The 19,545-nt window shown below is 38.5% G+C and overlaps 1 protein-coding gene across 2 annotated transcripts in view; it reads right to left on the reverse strand.

Annotated features, from left to right (window-relative positions):
• Positions 1-19,545, reverse strand: part of SNX25 (sorting nexin 25) — an 84,863-nt gene that overhangs the window by 2,628 nt on the left and 62,690 nt on the right. Inside the window, exons 10-18 of one of the 2 annotated variants that reach the window (XM_005517664.3) lie at positions 17,708-17,863; positions 15,281-15,412; positions 10,430-10,570; positions 9,755-9,868; positions 9,070-9,234; positions 5,651-5,768; positions 3,543-3,609; positions 2,202-2,383; positions 523-623 (exon numbers count right to left, since the gene is read on the reverse strand). In XM_005517664.3, coding sequence (XP_005517721.3) covers positions 523-623; positions 2,202-2,383; positions 3,543-3,609; positions 5,651-5,768; positions 9,070-9,234; positions 9,755-9,868; positions 10,430-10,570; positions 15,281-15,412; positions 17,708-17,863 — 1,176 coding nt within the window. The remainder of the gene's footprint in view (positions 1-522; positions 624-2,201; positions 2,384-3,542; positions 3,610-5,650; positions 5,769-9,069; positions 9,235-9,754; positions 9,869-10,429; positions 10,571-15,280; positions 15,413-17,707; positions 17,864-19,545) is intronic. The other variant, XM_014263137.2, reaches the window with a different exon arrangement.

The following is a 19,545-nucleotide window of genomic DNA, read 5'->3' on the forward strand; positions in this document are numbered from 1 at the left end:
TCCCACCCAGTATAAACAGGTGCTGTTCTGTTAAAGACTCCATAGCATCAAAAGCAAGCACCAGGGCATGCACATTTTCTCTGGTGCTGGGGCAGCATTGTGTGACAGGCTGCTGTCTGGAATATGCCAGAAGCACTCAGATCCAGCTGCATATTCCAACTAGTCCCAAAAGCTGAGTGGAACTTTCAGAGGGCTATCATGTCCTAACTATAAGCCAGTCCTGGAAGCTCTCCTTCTCTAAGGTATTTTCTAAGCTGTATGAAGAAATTAGTTTACATCTTATGAAGGAAGTCAGGCACATTGGATGTGGTAGAGGATCTCTTTTAGACAAAAACAATGCTGCTGTTAAACAGTTTTTTGTTATCCAAACTTAGTCAAGTGATCAAACCTAGAGCATCTGACTTATTAAAATAATAAATAAATCTCTACAAAAACACATCCCCTAGGCTTTAATACTGAGTAAGTAGAGCTCGGTAAGCAACTGGATTATGAAGTTAAAAAGCTACTTTTCTGGTTACTCACATAAAGCAGATGCTTATTAGCCTTCCTCTCTTGCAATGCATTGAACACTTTGACTACACCATGACGGGCATTTTGTTGTCCAACAAGATTCTGCAGAGTATCTGCAACAAACATTACTTCAGTTTATATTGTTTCACTCATGCTAGGCAGAACCTCTGGCCAGAATCACAGAATCATCATTCTACTACCCAAAATCATAATCTTCAAGGTTGGAAGAGACCTTCAAGATCATCTAGTTCAACCATAAAGACCAGTAAACAAAGGAGGGGAAACAAAGGCACTGCACTTCATTACCCTGTGGCTACAAGATACCCACAGTCCCTAACACTGTGTTTTAAAAAAAACTGCTTGAAGAGAAACCCTTATTCACAAGTTACTCAATAGATAATTGTGTGTACATCTTAGAAATTTTAAGTGTTCTAACATGAGATATCAAATGTCTTTTCAGTAGTTCACCTCACTGAGTCAAGTCTTATCTCACATGTCATTAAACCATTCACTTTAATATGCCTTCAGCCACAAAGACACAATTTCTACAATATTTAAAACAAATTTAGAACTAGAATTGCCTCTCAGTCTTCACAGAGGGTACTTCCCATAAGAAGGCAGTTAAGAGAACTCTAAATCAATTATTCACATTTTGGGTTAAATTAGAGAATAAATAGTGATTCAGTGTTCCATCATTCATCTAAGGTGCATTCAGCTATGTCCTAACATAGCTCAGAAACAAACAAACCAAATCAAACAATACCATAAACATATAAAACTACAGAAGGCTCTTTAGGTGAATACATGAGTATGTAACACAGGCAGTAAATGGAGAGTTGTTTACACATCAAATGACAAGTATTTTACATGCATACCTACTCCTTTTTTCCAGTAAAAGTTGATTAAAGTACCTAATGCATGGGGTATATGACATATCTAAGTGAAGCCATAAAATAGCTCATTCTCTTCAGATGGAGCAGAGAAAAAGCATTCAAGCTATGTTTAAGTGCATTTCCAAGTGCAAAAAGTAATGATTTTGATTCTTTTCAGTTAGGTGCCTTTGGGTTTATGTGATCTCTGGGAAGTCAGAAATACATAACAAGATTTCCTGTTCTGTCTGTGGGACAGGATGGAGCATCTCAGAACAGTGCCCCAGAAGCATGCTGTCTGAAAAGGCAGCTGCTCAGGCTTGGCAGATAAGGATAGGAAAGGAAAGTATTGAGGAAACCACTCCCATCTAGGATCTTCTCCTGCCCAGCCTGCAGGTCTCAGTGCCCTGAGACCTCTTATCAGAAATAGACAGCACAACACTGACAGCATGGGACAATCCTCTCTCTCCAACTCTGAAATGTAAGAGGAAGAAGTAATTGGGGTGGTGCCACTCTCCCTATTTGGCAAGTAATTCCAAGTAGCAGAGCCACATACTTGCTCACAGAGAACCAACAGAGAGAACTGACTGAGGTTCCTCGAATATTATGCACAGAAATACAGCAATTTTGATTTTGCATCCACCAATAATATCTGAATCAAAGCCTTTTACCAGTCAGGCTGGAAAGGCAAAGACTAAGACCAAAATCATCCTTATTTATGCAAATAACCATAATTTAGAACTCTACAGGAAAATAATTTGATTAACCAGTTTCCTTACTAGTTATTAAATCTTTGCTTAAGCAGAATCGAAGTGATCTCACCTGGAATGTTTTCAAGTAGTTTTTGCTGTGCTCTCTGTTTTGTCTCCTGCTTTTGTTCATCACTCTTGGCTCTTGGTGGTGGAGCTAACTTTCCGTTTGGCCAAAAAGCATCTCGAAACACACCAATGTAGTAAACAAGCATTGGTTCACTGAACATCCAGTGTACAGTGTCACGGATTTGCCTATGAAGAAGTGTAGAAAGAGAGCCCATCAGAGCTAGTCTTCCATGTTTCATCCATATTTCTTCTTTTTACTCCTCAAAGTAGTGGAAGAGATTCTTTCTCATGTAATTTTGCCAATATATCTGAGTTGATTTCATTGGCATCACAGCAGGTCATATTCAGCTCTGAGTGCTCTAGGATCTAGGTCACTCCACATACCTGACTTAGAGAAGGCTGCTTTTCAATGTAATCCACAAACATATGTTACAAATTACAAGTACTACATTGAAATATACATCAAAACTATATTTCAAGGGTGGGCACTACAAAGGCTCCGCCAGGAAAAGTCACAAAAATCAGGTAACTAATTGTAGCAAACTCCAAACTAGTTGCCTGCGGAGATGTGCCTGCTAGGATAAAAATAGACAGATTTGATAGAAGCACAGTAAGTTCCTTCACAGATAGCAAAGCACATTACTGAAGGGATTACAGATAGAGATAGCAGCCTCCTCCTGTAGCTGCACCACTCACTGTAGCCTTCAGCACCACAAGTCTAGGGTAGAGAGCAAGCTGAATTCAGTACTGCTGTCATACAGCCAAACCCCTTAAAATTGATAAACATAAAATCAACTTACATGTAAAAAGCTACACAGGAACTTTGCATGCAAGCTATGATCACACATTCTCTCCCATTCTGTCCTCCTTCAGGCATTTTCCAGTTATCAGCAGGGTATGAACAAATGAACCAATCAATTTAAAATTCAGTGAGTGGATACTGTCTGAGACCAGTCCAATTTACTGCTATATAATATACATAAGAGGCATTAAAAGCCATGCTGGCATGTGCAAATTTAGTCACTGACTGGATGAAAAACAGCTTGTTATGCTGGTAGAACACTTCTGAAATTTGTTTCTGACCAGGGATACAGCTTTCCACACGGAGGTGTTTAAAGACAGGCATTCTCATAGCTTTAGGCAAGCCTCACCTGGCAACATAAAGATATTTCACATATCTGTGTTTTCACTAATAAACATAACATAGCTGTAGATTGAGCTGTGGAAAATAAATGCAGATTATCATATCCAACAGAATGTCCAGATTATTTTTTTAACAGTTCTGCTGTCGGCCTTGTTTTCATAGAATGATGACAAATGTTCAGTTAAAGCAACAGCTACTTACTTGTTGATAGTTCTTCCAAAAGTGACTTGTACTAGTGCAATTAATGTTTTTCTGACCCACTTGAACACTAGAACAATGAAAAATGAAAAATAATGATCAAAAACTTAATAACATTACAGAACCCATGACCACGTGCAAAACCTTCCCCCTACTTCCCACTGAACCAAACCCAAACAACCCACTCCTACAGTAAACACATTGTTATAACCCTTTCTAAGATTCCATTAATTGTACAGAGGTTTTGTTTTTCTTGATTACATTCCTTGTACTGTTTGCTGTATGGTTTTTAAGTCTTGCAGATTATATAAGCATACATATAACATACATTCTAGGTTATACTGTAAATTTTTATACGTAAGAATATTTCAAGTTTATCGAGCAATGCAACTACTCAAAACCCTTTTTCTACTACAAAAAAAAACAAATGTCCTCAAACTTCCCACCCTTTTCAGATCTTAGTATAGAGTACATACAGCAGCACCATTAAAATTCTGAAAACATTTTTACTCAAACCAAGCAGTCAGCTTTCCATTACAAATAAAGGAAACAAAAGTGAGTGCTTCCTAGTAATTACTGGTAAATCTTTCTTTCTACTGTTCACCATCACAATAAAGTCTATATTTGGAAGATACATCTGTCATTTTTGGAAGGTGCCACATTTTGCAGTAGTTACCCTGTAAATAATTTTACAGAGCATCATGTGTGGCTGCACATTCAAACAGAAACAAAAATAGTTTTCTTTATTATCATAATTCAGTTACATAAGGGGGGGTGGGGGGTGGAAATCCAGTATTTAAATATACCAGAATTCTAGCATCATTTTCATTATAGAAATTGCAGAACTAAAATGCATATATAATTAATTTAAAACAAAAACATTAATCTTAGTGTCCTGAGGTGACTTTATGATACTGGTATCCCCAATCGTCTGGTTTATGTTATATATTAAGTTCTGCACCTTTAAGACTGGCTTTGAGAGCAAGAGAGGGGGAAGAAGAAGCGCGCAGTTTGTGTTAAGGAAAAACATCACTCCCACACATCCCGCTCCTGGACTGTGGTGTCTGCAGCACGGACAGACAGTGGGACAGAGCTTCTCTCTGGCTTTTAGTTAGTTCTAGCTAGCTGAGGCAGAGGAGTTCCCTGGACCTTTGTTTGTTTTTTTCCCAATTTTCTTGTATCTGTGCAAGCCTGCTCTGGACTGAACACCCAGCTAAACCCCGGGAGCTCACGCCTGTGGCCCACCGGGGCCTGGGCCTCGGCACTTTCCAGCGCCGGAGGGACTGATAAAAACCTGAGCGAGCCGAGCTACACCACATAAAAAGGACTTTTCTTCCTAGACTTGCCATCCCATCGAACAGCAAGAGGTTTTATTATTTAATATTACTCAATTTCTGTTAAATAAACAGCTTTTTCCACTTCTCTCTAAGGAATTTTTTTATTCTTTTCCCGGACCAGTTAGTGGGGAGGGGCATTTCCCTGGGGAAATCCCCATTTGGAGTTTTCCTTCCTAATTTGCCCTAAACTAAGACATATACAGTTTTTTTGGCGCCCAACGGGGGCAAGAGAAAGTGGAAAAACCTGTACTGAGTGTTGGTTGTATTTATTCTGTATTGGGATAAAGCAGTCAGTAGTAAATATGCAAATATTTAATTAAGATACTAAAAGTGTATTAAATATTAACATAATAGTGTATAATGTAATTTGTATAACATTAAAAATATTAATTAAATTATATTTCTTTGTCAGACATGTTCTATAATAAAGCCATCTTTCCTTCCTCAAGAATTCTTACAATCTAACAGCCTATTTACAAAAAGCATACTACTGTCCTTTTTTCCCTTTTTTTTATTTTTTCATGAAAAATTTAAATATATTAAGTGCAAATGGTCTCTCCCACCACTTATATTTTTATAGCCATTTTATATTGTAATTTCACTTTTGAATGAAAGCTCCAAAGTTATGAGCTACTGAAGAATAGCTTGGTTCCAAACTGGCAGTATAGATTGCAAGAATGTTTCCACTTATTGAAACACAAAAAAAATCTGAATTACAAAGTGCCCTACAGAGCCAAGAGACTCCATTAGCAATTGAGCAGGTTTACATCTTACTTCCTCGCAGTTCAAAAATCTCTCCAATCAGCATGAAACACGGTTCAGCAAGAGAGTCCTTCTTCCCATCCACCTCCTCTCCATAGTCTGACAGGTCACTGTCCTCTTCTGTTTCTTCCTAGGAAGAGAAGGACAACATGAGTATGTGCTGTAGTTCCCCAGCCTTCTTCCAGAATGGATTTAGTTACTGCCAGGCTCTGGGGAAGGAGCATAGCCAGTCCTCTCAAAAAACAGCATTAGAGCCAAAAACTGCTGCTGGCAGGATCTGGCAAACAGCAGCCTCACTGGGGAATTTGAAAACTTCCCATTGGCCTAAAGTGATGAGGGACTGCACTGCTGGAATCATCAGCACAGCTGTATCTTCTGCTTGCAGCCTTGCCTCAGTAAACACCTCAATGCTGCCCAGATTTTCAGAATCTACTGCCCTACCAACACCAGCTGGATAAAAGAAGGCTGGTGATGTGGGAGTCGTGTACTGCTAGGAAACAGGTGAGAGCTGTAAGCAGGAGATGGCACTCAACAGTGTTTGTGATTGCAAAGCCTCCTCTGACACAACACCCATAAAAAACCATTCAGAATGGGGAGCTAGCCAGCTGGAGCTGTTTGCTATGCAAACAGCTGGGAAGAAAAGGGGAAAATCTGGTTATTGCACAGGGAGAAGCAGGTAGCTGGCTCTCCAGGAGAACTGACTGCCTTCACAGCTGAAGCCACTCAGCTGGATCAGATACAAACCAGTTGTCCTTGAAGTAAGATGGAAACCAAACCCAGCAGTGGAAAGGGAACTGGCCGCTGCAGAGACAACCAGCATTAATGAAAACTAGTCCCAGGCAGAAACACAATATTATCACACTTAGTGATCTGAGCTGGAGGATAGCCGGGCACTAAAGGGAGAAGAGTTATTCAGATAGATTCCCAGAAGATTACTGGGCTGAACCACCTCAATTCTGGCAGTACCATTTATTCAAGAGTGAAGGGCAGAAGCAGGTTGGTTCTCACTGTCATGAAGATTGCTTCAGGATCAGGACTAAGACACCTATCATTACTCCTGGCAGCCAACACATCCCTCTGCTTTCCTGGATCTTCCCCTGCCCACCACCTATGCTTCAAGCAAAGCTAAAGAGAAGCAGACCTGACCTCCACTGAGGCTGGTGCAATGCCCCAGTCTCTGGATCAGAAATGGTCAGAATGATGTGCAAATTTTCTTCTTCAGCCTGGTTTTCAGAGATACCAGTCATCTCTTCCTTTCATCCTCATCATTTGATCATCTAATATTGGTTTATTTTTCTGCTATTCAGTGAACCTCCTGTCATTTAGAAAATGCAACAAGAACTGTAAATTCTTACACTGCAGTGCATTTTCTATCGAGTAAATTTATAAACCTAAAAGCCCTTCTTTCTAGATGATATCAACTGCATTTTTGCTCTGATTTGGTTTTGGTCCAGAGAGCTAAGAAATACATTCTAGAGTGAACCCTGTCCAAGGAGTTGTATATATAAAGAAAATGCTGCAGTATCTAATCCTGAAAACAACACTCAAGAGGCAATATTATTGCTCCAACATATATTTGCAAAATGTGAGATGAGATAGAGGCAAAGAGAAAGCTGAATGATAGCATTCTCTACTACAAAGTCCAAAACACAAACTAAACCGGGAATCCTCAGTTACAAAAAGAACACTATTATACCAGCTTTACATGTGGTTTAACACAACTAACTTCATTTATGACTTTGTACCAAATAATTTAATTCCAGTTTAAGTGCTTTAGGAAGGTATCCAAGATGGTATCAGTGGGGCAAGACTGAGCTGACCCAAAGCTCTTACTGAAAGACATGGGAGTCCAGGAAACAGCAGAGCTAATCCCAGACTGCCTCACAATCCATCTCCCTCCATTTTATTTCATTATTTTCACTTTAGGACAATGGTTTGACATACTCATTCAGAGGGTCTAACAGTTCCCACCATCTGTATTGTGTTGTCTTATGTGTAAGCTTAAGGAAAGAAGGGAGAAGAGAGGGAAGAGAAATGTGAAGCAGGATGGTCTTTGTCTGCATTTGCACAGTGCCTGGCATAATACACTCTACCCAAAATTAAGCTCCTAGTCCCACAAGTAATAAATAGTATTAAATTTAAACTCAGTAAGAAGTTATGTTCCAACTCCTCTGTTGCCACACTCTGTGGGCATTTTTTGCTCTACTTCCTTTTCAGTAATAGGTGCATAATTTCTGCTTTGTTTATTTGTTCTTTCTCCACTCACACACTAGTATTAAAAATTCTCTTTCCTTCTCCTGTATTTCCTAACTATTTCCTCCTACAGACTCCCATAATACAATATCTATGCAGCCTGGCTTTGTCTTGAGGATGTTTTTCAATTAAACAGCAAAATACAAATAGCTTCACACTTCAATGCTTTTATGCTACTTCTTCCTAACAGTCATTTTAGTGAAAGCACTTTGGATTTTAGAACTCCAGTACTTCTATCAAAGTATAAAACTAGTTCCTCAAACTTTCTTTATATTTATTACTCTGAAATGAGGCACATGCATTCAGCATCTAGATGCAAACACAGTATAATTTTTAAAGATAAATATATATTTCTGAGGTGCAAGACCACCTTTCTCCCTATTAAAAGGCAAGAACTGTAAAAAGCCTAGTACTGCTCCCCAAATTCAAATTATCCTGCATAAGACCTATCCACTCCAGACAGCTACAGCATGTAAGAAATTAACTGTTTCATATGAATTTTGTATAACATATAACTAAAAGCAGGAAGAGAAACAGGTCCTTGAATGTTGCATTATCTGAGTGCCATGGAATTATGGTCAATTTAGTCAACGAGCTATTTTAGTCACTAATCTATTATTCATTGCATTTTGATAAACAATGGGCTTTTATGGCATAATAATACATTCTCCAACTGGTTTGCCCACATCAGCTCCTGCATGCATTTGCAAATTCCCTCAGTAAGACTGTACTATTTTCCAATAGTTTCTTGTCAAAACTAGCTCTCCTTCAGAAGTTGTCCTGAAATTATTAAGGATACACAGCTGTTCTTGCCAAGAGAATATTCCCAAGTGAGAATTATATTTACCTGCCAAAACCCCTCTGAAATACACATGTCCAGAACTCAAAAAGTGGAAAATTCTGCTATAAAAAATAAACATTCCCACATGAATGGCAATTTGTTTATTTGTGATAGCTTACACATTTGCCTATATGCATGTACCAAAAGGCAGGAAACCTATTTTTTTAATAAATGTCTTTTCAGTTCAGAGGCTGCTCTTATTTCTGACTCTTTGTTCTCTTACAGTAAATTACAAATGACCTTTGGAAATATTGCCTGCCATTCCAATACTAATGACTCTCCCTGCTTACTTAGGATAAGTAATTAAATTTGGGAAGATTACTTTTCTACCACTTACCTCCTGATGAGAAAACAAATCACCAGGAAGTCGTTCTAAAAATGAGGAGAGTGAAAATGATGACTTCTTTCCTTGCACATCAATAACTTTGAGGTGCTCTGGGGAGGGGCTCAAGAAGGCATAAAGTGCTTCACTCTGGCAGAGTCTTTCATCAGAGAGTAATTTCTAAGAAATAAATATAGTGACATATTACAACATAGCAACACATCAATTAAATATTTCTTGTTAAGGAATATGATGGTGTTGAAGCATCCAATAATACTGTTTAAGCCTCAGCTCAGAGGTAGTGTGGGCAAAACAAGTCCCTATCTCACAAAGATACTTTAAGAACATATTTTTGAAGTACTGGAACTAATAAGAATAAAGCTTTTAATCTTAAAACTTTCTTGTTTTTTAACAGTTTCTCATTTGTAAGGAATTTGTTGTAAAGAGTTTTAGCTGAAAGTGGCAATTAATTATTCATAATTCCTTAATTAATCAAAGTTTAAATTAGCTTACCACTAGAGGAATGGTTGACTATCAGTCAAGCTCATCTCAATTTCAGCCATTTTGGACAACTTTGGTATTTACAGTATCAAAACTTACATTTGACCTATTTGTTCCAGGCTCTTTCTTTATGCAATAGAGAGGCACCAGCCTCTCTATTCTGTTTAGATATCTGTTGGTTTTGTCTTTATTTTCTTACCTGCAGAAAGTTATTAAGCTGGTTCTTGGATTTCTCCATGAATTTCTGGTCTATGGATTTGAAGGGCAGCTTGCTGAGAGAAGGCAACTGAACTTTCTTTAATGATGGAAAACACTGTGTAGGAGAAAGGAGAGCTCAATTAAGGTGTATGCAGAGAAGAAGACAGGTGGTTCAGAATGGAAATGAAGAGACTCCTTTTTGCTCTCATCTCCCTTTCACACCCCTCTCAAGAGACGTTCCATTTTCCACTATGGGCTGACACATCTAAACCCTTTCCCTTTACAGCGCATTATCTATTCCTTATCAGACAGAAAGGTTAAAGCACTGTGAAAAAGGTCCCAAACTTCTCTCTCCCCAAAAGCTATTGTTTCTAATACTTTCCTAGAAGCCAGACATAAAATCTCATTCTTACAGCAGGTTCTATGACACTACAGAGCATATACCATTTTGAAATGGGGTTAGTCCAGGAAAACATTTTTAAGGGGAAAAAATAATTATAAATCAGTTCTACAAACATCTGTTAGAGACCAGAAATATGCAGATAGAAATCTAGCTCTAAAGGGCTAAAAGCCAAAAGGCTGACATCAAAACTGTCAGCATTAAATTTTTATCATTCTGCCAAATTTTGATAGTTTGTATCTTTTCCCTCCAGGAAAAGATAGCCAGGATTCGTACCTCACTCAGTTTGCGGTGTAGGTTCTGAAACTCATTGAGCTTCCTGGGAACAGTCCAGTTCTTAGTTTCAGCTCCACCAACTTCTTGTAAACTCACCATGACAGAGTAACAGGGCACTTGTTCTCCATTCTCTTCTAAAACCTTGTGGGGGAAGAAAAACAGATAGGATAATCTCTGTTGAAAGTAAACAGTGGAACATTTGAGCTGCCAGATGACCAGCTTGCAAACTCAGTCATCAGTCCCACACTTCACTTGAGATTTGAAAGCTACATATGGAGCAATTCCCTTAATGAACTAACCTTCACCCAAAATGCTGTGCCAGTCCTGAATAAGGCCTCCAGCTAACCACTATTACACTTTACATAGTTTTGCAATGCTGTCCCTCAGCAAAGTCTCCCTGACATGTCTTCTTCAAACAGCTGACTGTATTTTGGTTTTTAAGGTACTTACCATGTAGCTTTGTGATTGCTTATCAATATTCCATGTCTCCTATCCGCATTTACCTGAGTGTTTTCCCTTTATTTCCACCCTCCCTTCCCAGTGCTTCTGCTGAGGCTCACCCACACGCCAGGCACAGCAGCTCTGCAGCTGGGTCCTGCAACAGCTGGTGCTGTTACAGAGCGATTTCTCTGCTCACTCGAGCTGTTCTCATTGCAGAGTTCATGGTATCCCTGCACTATTTCTGAGGGACTCACAACTTTACAAAAATACTACTGAATCCAACTACAGTCCTCAGCCAGAGGAAGGAGAAGCAATTAACTATATAGTGCAAATGGGAAGCAAAGTTAAACATCTTTTTTGAGACAATGGCTGCAGTGTGAGCAAACTGTTTCTTAATTTGATATGAGAATTGACATAAAAATTTCATCCTTATGTCCTATTGGTAGCAAATTTTTTTTTTACTTATTTTGAAGAGACGCCCAAATTGATTATGAAAGACAAATAAGGGAAATGCATAAAATATTTCACTCTAGAATGCTTGTCTTTATACACATGCAAATAACCAAAGGTAATTATAAAATACAACTCCCAGTCTTGTAGAGCAAAGTTATAACTTTAAAGCTTTTTTAAAAGAACATTTAACTAATTAGGATAAGAATAAACTTTAAAATTCATATAGTTATGACCTCTTTTCTGAGAAGCCTGACCAGTAGAGATCTGACCACACAATGCTATTGATCAATAATTTGACAAGCAACTACATCACCATTGTAAAGGCCATGTGGCTGAAATGTACATTCGTATTTTTAAGCTATTCAGAGCTGTACATTGATAATATTCCCTATGATACATTCCTCATAAAGCTGCACAAGGACCACTAGGAAGCCAAGTCTGAGGCCCAGATTTCACAAATCTCTGTCAAAAAGCTGCAGCAGCACTCGGACAGAATACAAAGCACCAGCCTGAATGCCTGCAAATGTGCCTGGTTCTCAGCACAGCTATTTGGAGAAGTGCCTATCTCCTGCCAGACTACTGCAGAAATAGATGCTTGAATGGCCTCCAAGATACAGGTCAGAGAGACATGGTGCAGAACAACTGGGATTGTCTGGGGCAGTCCCTGCGCTGTCTACCCTGAGCTAGATTGGATCTGTGTTTGTAGGTGACTCACAAACACCTCCTGGCTGTCCTTTTTCAATACTGGGAGATCAGTGCTAAAATTGCTGATTTGAGTCACGCCTATGATTCTCCATGCCAAATTTGTTCCCAGGGCAGGGATTTGCATGTGTAGGGTCATCTGCACAGTAATTGTCAGGAGAGAGCTATCCCTCTGAAAGCACGTTCGCAAAATGGGAGGACTTAGTACTCCTGCTTCAAGTAAGGGTCTATGTGCAGAATCATCTATATTCCAATTACTAGATGTAGACACATTACAGCCTTTTTTCAAGTATCCTCATACAAATACTGAAAATGTTCAGCATCTTAGGAATGCAAATTTTTTTATCAACTTAGGTACTTGTGAATTTGTTTTTCCAAATTAAAGAGTCAACTAGAAAACAGAAAAATGAAATGTTAGGAGGCCTTCTAAACCAGGAGAGCCAGTCCTTTGGTGTTAGTAGGCACCATGTCATACAATTGCTATCTTGAGTGAATTCAAACTAGAGAGCCCCATTCCTCTGATTCTCCCTTTTGCTAAGTTAAGCAAACAAAAGTGCTTTCAGAACCACTTCTCATGCAAGAAGTTCCTCATTCAAATCCACCCTTCTCAAGGGACACAGCACCTGCACAGCGACTGTGAAACTTCCTCATCCTGAGTGGAAACTCCCCTCCTAATGTATTCAAGAGTTGCATTTACCCTTGACAGACCTGCAGCCCACTCAAGATGGGCTGCACATCCGAAAGCCACCAGCATATCTACTGTTTCCAGCCAAAAGGTGTTCCAAGGGTCAGAGCTGAAGCCCAGAGGTCCTGCTGAACGCAAACCTTGCATGCCACACCATGACACTGCACTTCTAATACTCCTACCCAAAACATGATCCAGCTTTTTCCCAACCTTCCTAACCCTTTTCTAGCCCTGTTTCTAGGGGCTGCTGGTACAGTGCCAAGTACAGGGGGAAAAATCACTTCCCTGTTCCTGCTGGCCACACTATTTCTGATACAAGCCAGGATGCATTTGGCCTCCTTGGCCACCTGGGCACCCTCCTGGCTCATGTTCAGACACCTGTCAACCAGCAGCCCCAAGTTCTTGTCTGCTGAGCAGCTTTTCAGCCACCTCTTGTCCAAGTGTGTAGTGTGGTAACCACAAGAAACATGGCATTTTTTCACCTTATTCAGATCTACAAACTCAATTCTTATGAAAGAAATAGATTTTTTAAAAGATGTTATGCTCTGAAACAGTCTTTTTTTGGACAAGGGAGACAGAATGTCTTTTACCATTTTAAATTATATAAGGCCAAAACCATTAAAGCAAGCAGATCAAGTAAGGTTATTCAGCTCTAAGTTATATACCTGTAATGAGGAAGAGACTCACAGAATTACACAATTTGCTGTCATAGACCCCTCAATCTGCATGTTCCTGCTTATTTTTCAACCTCTACCAATCAACCAAAACACTGAGTCTCCAACGTAGATTTTTTCAGAAATATCAGGTACCAAAAGACACCTAGAGATTATATTATTTACACTAATTTTTAAAAATATATATAGTTCACAGACATAGATTTAGTATATTTAAATGACTCAAAACTCTAAAGACTTAAAGATTCAAGCTAAGAGATTACAAACAGGAGTTCAGACAGTTTTTCTTTCTTAAGTATTGTTTTTGTGCCTTCTCTTAACTGATTTAGTAGATCAGTTTAGGTCAATGACTGGCTATTACACTTTCAGGTCAAGATCTATAGCAAAATTCACTAAGCTTTTCTGCTGAACAATAGGGCCAAGGCTTTCTCTTTCTAAGATCACAGAGCTATATTCTGGGATTGGCAACTACATATTTTGCAGACATAAAAACTATGTCACCTACTCGTGCCCCCTGAAATCATCCACTGCAGCTACAATATTTCCAAGCAATTAATTAACAGAGATAACTACAACAGCCATGTTTTCTCCAGCCTACCCTTTGAAGCATGGAGCTGCAAACAGCACAATTAATGGAAGCCTATATTTAATTACCTAAGTTATAGCTAAGGCAGCAAGCAATTAAAAGCCTCTTCCAACAACCCTCTAATTTAGCCAAACCACCTTCTCCTCTGGTAATGAGAGAGATGCTGGACAGCTGTATATGGTTACATATTTGCAGAAAGCTGCCATTCTGCAATTTTTCTGCACCCAGAGTTTACCAGATTTTAAGGCCAGGTTTCAAAAGCTACAAATAACTTTAAAGAAGACAGCTTAAGAACTTTTCGGTTCTCAATAGTGTCACTTGCAAACAACATTAAAAGAAAAACCAAATGCAGATGTTTTCATATGGAGAATTTGGTTTTAAAACTGGCACTTTACATTTTTTGACCTGTTAGATTTATTTCTTCTTTTACAATGACTTTAACTGTTGACAGACCTATCACTGGCTTGCAAGAGCTTAAGACACAGCCAAATGAACTTCACAGCACATACTTTTTTCCTCCAACAAACTATTACCTCAAGAAAACTATTTATATTCATTTCAGGAACACTTTCTTAATGGCAAGCCAGTAGAAAACAAATTAATCTTTAGTTCTTTGTAGTGATACTGTCAAGAAGATTACTTATGTATGTCAGCCTACACTTACTACACAACAAGCATTTACTCAGTTCCTTTCATGGTAAGCATTAATAGAGAACCAGAAAATTGTGATACTTTTTGTCTACATTACAATTTTTACATGCATTCTACAATTTTCTACCTATGCCCAAATGGAACAGCAGAACAAGACAAAAAAAAAAAGTAAGAACTTCTTCAATTTACAGATATAAAGCACTTTCTTTCTGGGCATTCAAGCCCCTTGAAACTGTACAGCCATTAAATACAATAATACAAAACACAAGAAGTATAAGCACTGCATCTTTGAGACATAGCAGAGACACAACTGCACCCAAGTGCAATAGCATGGTAATATAGGAAGAGACAGTTCTCATGAAAAACAGCACCCCTAAGATAGCAACTTACTTTACTCAGTGCCAAAATTTGTTTATGTACATGCAGGTAATTTTTATAACTCAATTACAAGAGTGTCTGAGGAACAGAAACTCTGTGTATGCATCATAGTAGCCACTAGGGAAAGAGAAGAGGAGCTCAGAAGAGGCTAGGGTTCTTTCCCCCACAAGTAAATTTTAAGTATAAACAAGCATAAGGAAAGTATCTATACATTTTTCGTCTGCTTTTCATTCAAGTTTGAATAGACCTAGAAGATAAAAAGCCAGAAAAAAATCCCCTACCTCTCCTGAGACAATGAAGGCTTTCCACATGCCAAGATTCTCACACCACCAGTCTGTTCTTGCAATGTGCAGCTGAAGGTCACTGTGCTCTCTCTCCATCAGAGTAATTTCATCCTTCAGCTTAGAAACAATCTGCAGAGAAAAGTTTATTCATTACAATTTGTAGGAAAAATCTTGTGCAGCACACAAGCTTTATGTCTTTAGAGACACTGTTCCAAAAGAAGAGGTACAAAAGCAGAGGGAGAACAATTAATGTGGATTAAAATTTTAAAAAAATAACAAGTGAGGGAATCGATGATGCCTCCAACTTCTATAGTACACAACAATCTTCAAGGTCAACCCTCACACTAAAATAAAAAGCAAGTTACAACTATTATCATACTGCCGGCATAAAAGACACTTGAGATAGGATTATATCTTACATATGGTATGTTTTATGAGAATTTGAAATTGCCATTAATGAAATACAGCTTACTGAAGACATCTTTAGCATTTTCAGGTACACATCATGTGACTGAAGAAACTGGGAATAGATTTCATTTCTAGTAATTTAGCTGTTAGAAATCGCTCAGAAAGTTACCACTTATTTCATTTTAGTTTTGAGAAGACAAGGATTTGTTATTGTGGAAAGCACAAAAAGTAGCCAAACATCCTGCCAGTATGACAAGAGAAGGTGGAAATATGCATAAGATGTGACATTAGAAACACAGCAAAGCAGATGACACTTTTCCATTTTTAAATATGATATACCACTTAGCCAAGTTTACCAGTTCTATCACTTACACAAGTGGTATGTTCTACAGAGCTACAGGAATTCTATCTTGTTCAGAATTTTTGTCTCATGTCAGATGTAAGATATTATCCATGCAACAGCTGTATAACAATTTTCTAACAAATACCTCACTTTCAGAATAATTTTATATTTATTTGCTATCAATGCTGAGGCTTCTCTACAATCACCTTACATTGACTCCAGCAGCATCCAGGAACGTTCAAATACAGAACACGTGGTAAGATTTTTATCATAAGTAAACAGCTGTTACATTTACAAACCAAATACTGAGACTTTACAATAATACTGGACCCATTTTACTATTCTGTTTCAGAGATGTGTATTTTTCAAGACAAAGAATATATTATAAACAAAAACATACATGGAAAAACACACTACACTTTAGCAGGGGTACAATCCCCACCTCCCAAAAAGCCTAAGTATAGAAAGAATATAAAAATTATGGTTTCAAGAAAAAGAAAACATTCATGTGAATGGAGCATTATATAAAGGTTTAGTTATACAGAATCATAGAATGGCTTGGGTTGGAAGGGGTACACCTTGCAACAGTTGCAAATATTTTCAGTTTGCAGTACCCTCTGGCAGAAGAAACATGTGGAAGGGACAGAGGGAATGAAGCTAGCCAGGGTGGCCTCAAACTCTAATGTCTACTTCTTTCTCCTGGAGGTAGCTATGCCCAGAGCTGGGGCAGCACAGAATGAGTGGGGTGTCAACTCCTTTTCAGACAAGCATCTTAGCGCTCACCCTGAGTGAAGGAAAAATGTATAGAGAAGCCAGGTTCTGAGCAATGACTAATAAGCAGGTACAATTTTGTCATCCCTGGCAGCAGGATTTTAGGAAAACATCTTGGCTACTTGTTCATCTTGCCCACCATCTACCATCTGCAACTGAATCCCATTACACCTGATAAGATAGACCCAAGTGCATTTAAACAACAGGCCTGTAATATCAACACAAATAAGTTGGCCCAAGCTATGTGCAAGTCACTTGCTTCTCCTGAGTATACTCTCAGATGGCTTACCTGTTTAACTTTGCAAAGAGAAAAGGATTATTTTATGTTTGCCCTAGCCCAGAGATTTAAAGTTTCATATCCTTCAGAATTTTTCCTTTGATAACAGCGTGCTTTCTCCCAGCTCCTAATAAAGGAATCAGTCCCTCCTAAAGGTTTGGGGTTTTTTATCCCTTAGCTGAAGGAAGTTCCAGAGCTGGCACTGCAGAGGAGGGAGTTGTGCTGTGTCCCCAAGAGCCGGTGCCAGACACAGGAGCTGGCCAGCCCCCCCTGGGCAGAGCCGCAGCAGCGGCCAGCACCGGACACTGCACAGCAGGGAGGCAAGGGAGAACACCCCTTGCCACCAACAAAGCAGCAAGACCATGGAAGAGTGATCATTATTCCATGGCCAACAAAGCAATATATATCACATTCACAATTTTAGTTACAATAGCTTTTAGATATGGGGAAAACAAACAATTAAAACTAAGTTCTAGTTTCACCTTCTATTTAACAAGTTGACTGAAATAACCATCTGACGTGTCCAAAATGTGACAAGTGGATTTTACGCAAACATACACATATCCAAAAAATAAAATAAAATAAAAAAAAAAATAAAAGAACTGAAGACACTACTGGTATGTACCTTTTTGTCGGGTTTTGGTGAATTACAAATGGAATTTAGAGCCTGTTTCTTATACTCAAGCTTGTCATTTAGCTGGCGAAGTTTATTTACAGCATAACTGGCTTGTTCATTAATTCTTGTGCTGCCTTCTTCAGTAGCTTCGTCACAACCTTGGCTCTAGGAATAGAGGATTGAGGTAATTGCTACATCAATATGAGAAAAGACACAGTTATTCATAGAACGACAGAATGTTTCAGCTGGACAGGACCTTAAAGATCACACAGTTACAATCTCACTGCCATTGCCATGGACACTTTCCACTAGACCAGACTGGTCAGAGCCCCATCCAGCCTGGCCTTCAACACTGCCAGGGGAAGGAGGTGGGCTATTGTTTGCTCTGTAAGATTTTTATGTATAAGAACACTTCTCGATACAGATGAAAATGTAGGTATAACAGATATTCCAACCATCAGCAACCTGAAATGTCAGTCTGTTGTAAAAAACAAAACCAAAAATCCCCATAGACAATACCTCATTACTATTTCTACTACAGTTATTTGGCAACCATGTAAAACTGACCTTCAAGCTAAGGCTTTAGTGTAAATGAGAGATAGAGTTAAAGTTTGTTTTAAAAGCAAAAACAGCTTAGTAGTCATGATCAATATTCAGAGCCAGATAGAAGAGCAAATAGTTAGTACTGAGCTGAAAGATAATGAGGATGGGACAGCGGGGAACAAAATCAAAAAAAAAAACCAACCCATGCTTCTAACCAACAGTCCTGCCTCCCACAAACCTTCACAAAACAGATTTGTCATCCTGTAGAACAATCTAAACCAAGTCTTTTAGCTTTCTACACAGATTTTACTGCTGTTTTTATAAGTGTTAATAAAAATGTGTTAAAAGCACATATGCCTTACCCTAAATTCATACTTCATTTGCATATATTCATTCAGACAAACCAATAGCTTTTTCCATCTTGTGTACTACAGGCATGCAAAAAAATAGAAGACTTCACACCTTTCAGTGACATTCTTCTTATCATCTTCTGACATATAGCTCAGACTCCCCCTTCTTACTGTACTTCCCCAAATAGACATGAAGACCTTGAAATCTAGCAAACAGCACTCAGCTTTTACTGCTGCTGTGTTCAATGATCTTCGAGGTCTGTTTGTGACTGAGTATATCTAAATTTATCTGTGAGATGCTGAGTCTGTTCTCATGAACAGGGGTTCCATGTTATTTAATGGTATTCCAACTAAATAAACCATATCCTTATATCATGAAGAAAAAGCTAACAGAAGGAACTCTCATACTCTTGTAAATTCTGTGACTTTTAGAGGAGATAATCCTATTGTAAATTCCATCGTATCTTTTATCTTATTAAAAAAAGGGCTGAGCAGCAATAACTAATCTCCTTAGCATGATTCTCAAACATAATGCAGAAGCAGTCAGGAATTCTAGGCTAAGAAATCCATGCCCTTTTCCAGTTCTGCATTTGCCTGCTATGTGGCTGAGTAAAAACCCATTAACTCTATACATTGTCCTTTCTTCTGTCTATTCTGCACGGACTATAAACTCATAGGGTCGGAAACTTGCCTCCAAGCATGTATACAGACCTCAGCTCAGAATGTTGTCTTCTGACACTACAGTAACACAAATAATAATAATTAACAATACTGGGTGTTATTTAAAATGCTAATGTAAAGAACCATAAAAAAACCAAAACCTTACAGATATTGGGAAGCACAGAAGTAAAGAAGGAATCAAAAATGCTATTTTCAGCACAGAAGAATTAAAAGACTTTTCATGTGAAGTTCAGTGCTAATAATCAAAGAATTGCAATTAATTACAAATCAGTG

The sequence above is a fragment of the Pseudopodoces humilis genome, chromosome 6 (assembly GCF_049639895.1).
Source record: "Pseudopodoces humilis isolate 2021_Gansu_Grassland_sample_001 chromosome 6, ASM4963989v1, whole genome shotgun sequence".
NCBI lineage: Eukaryota > Metazoa > Chordata > Aves > Passeriformes > Paridae > Pseudopodoces > Pseudopodoces humilis.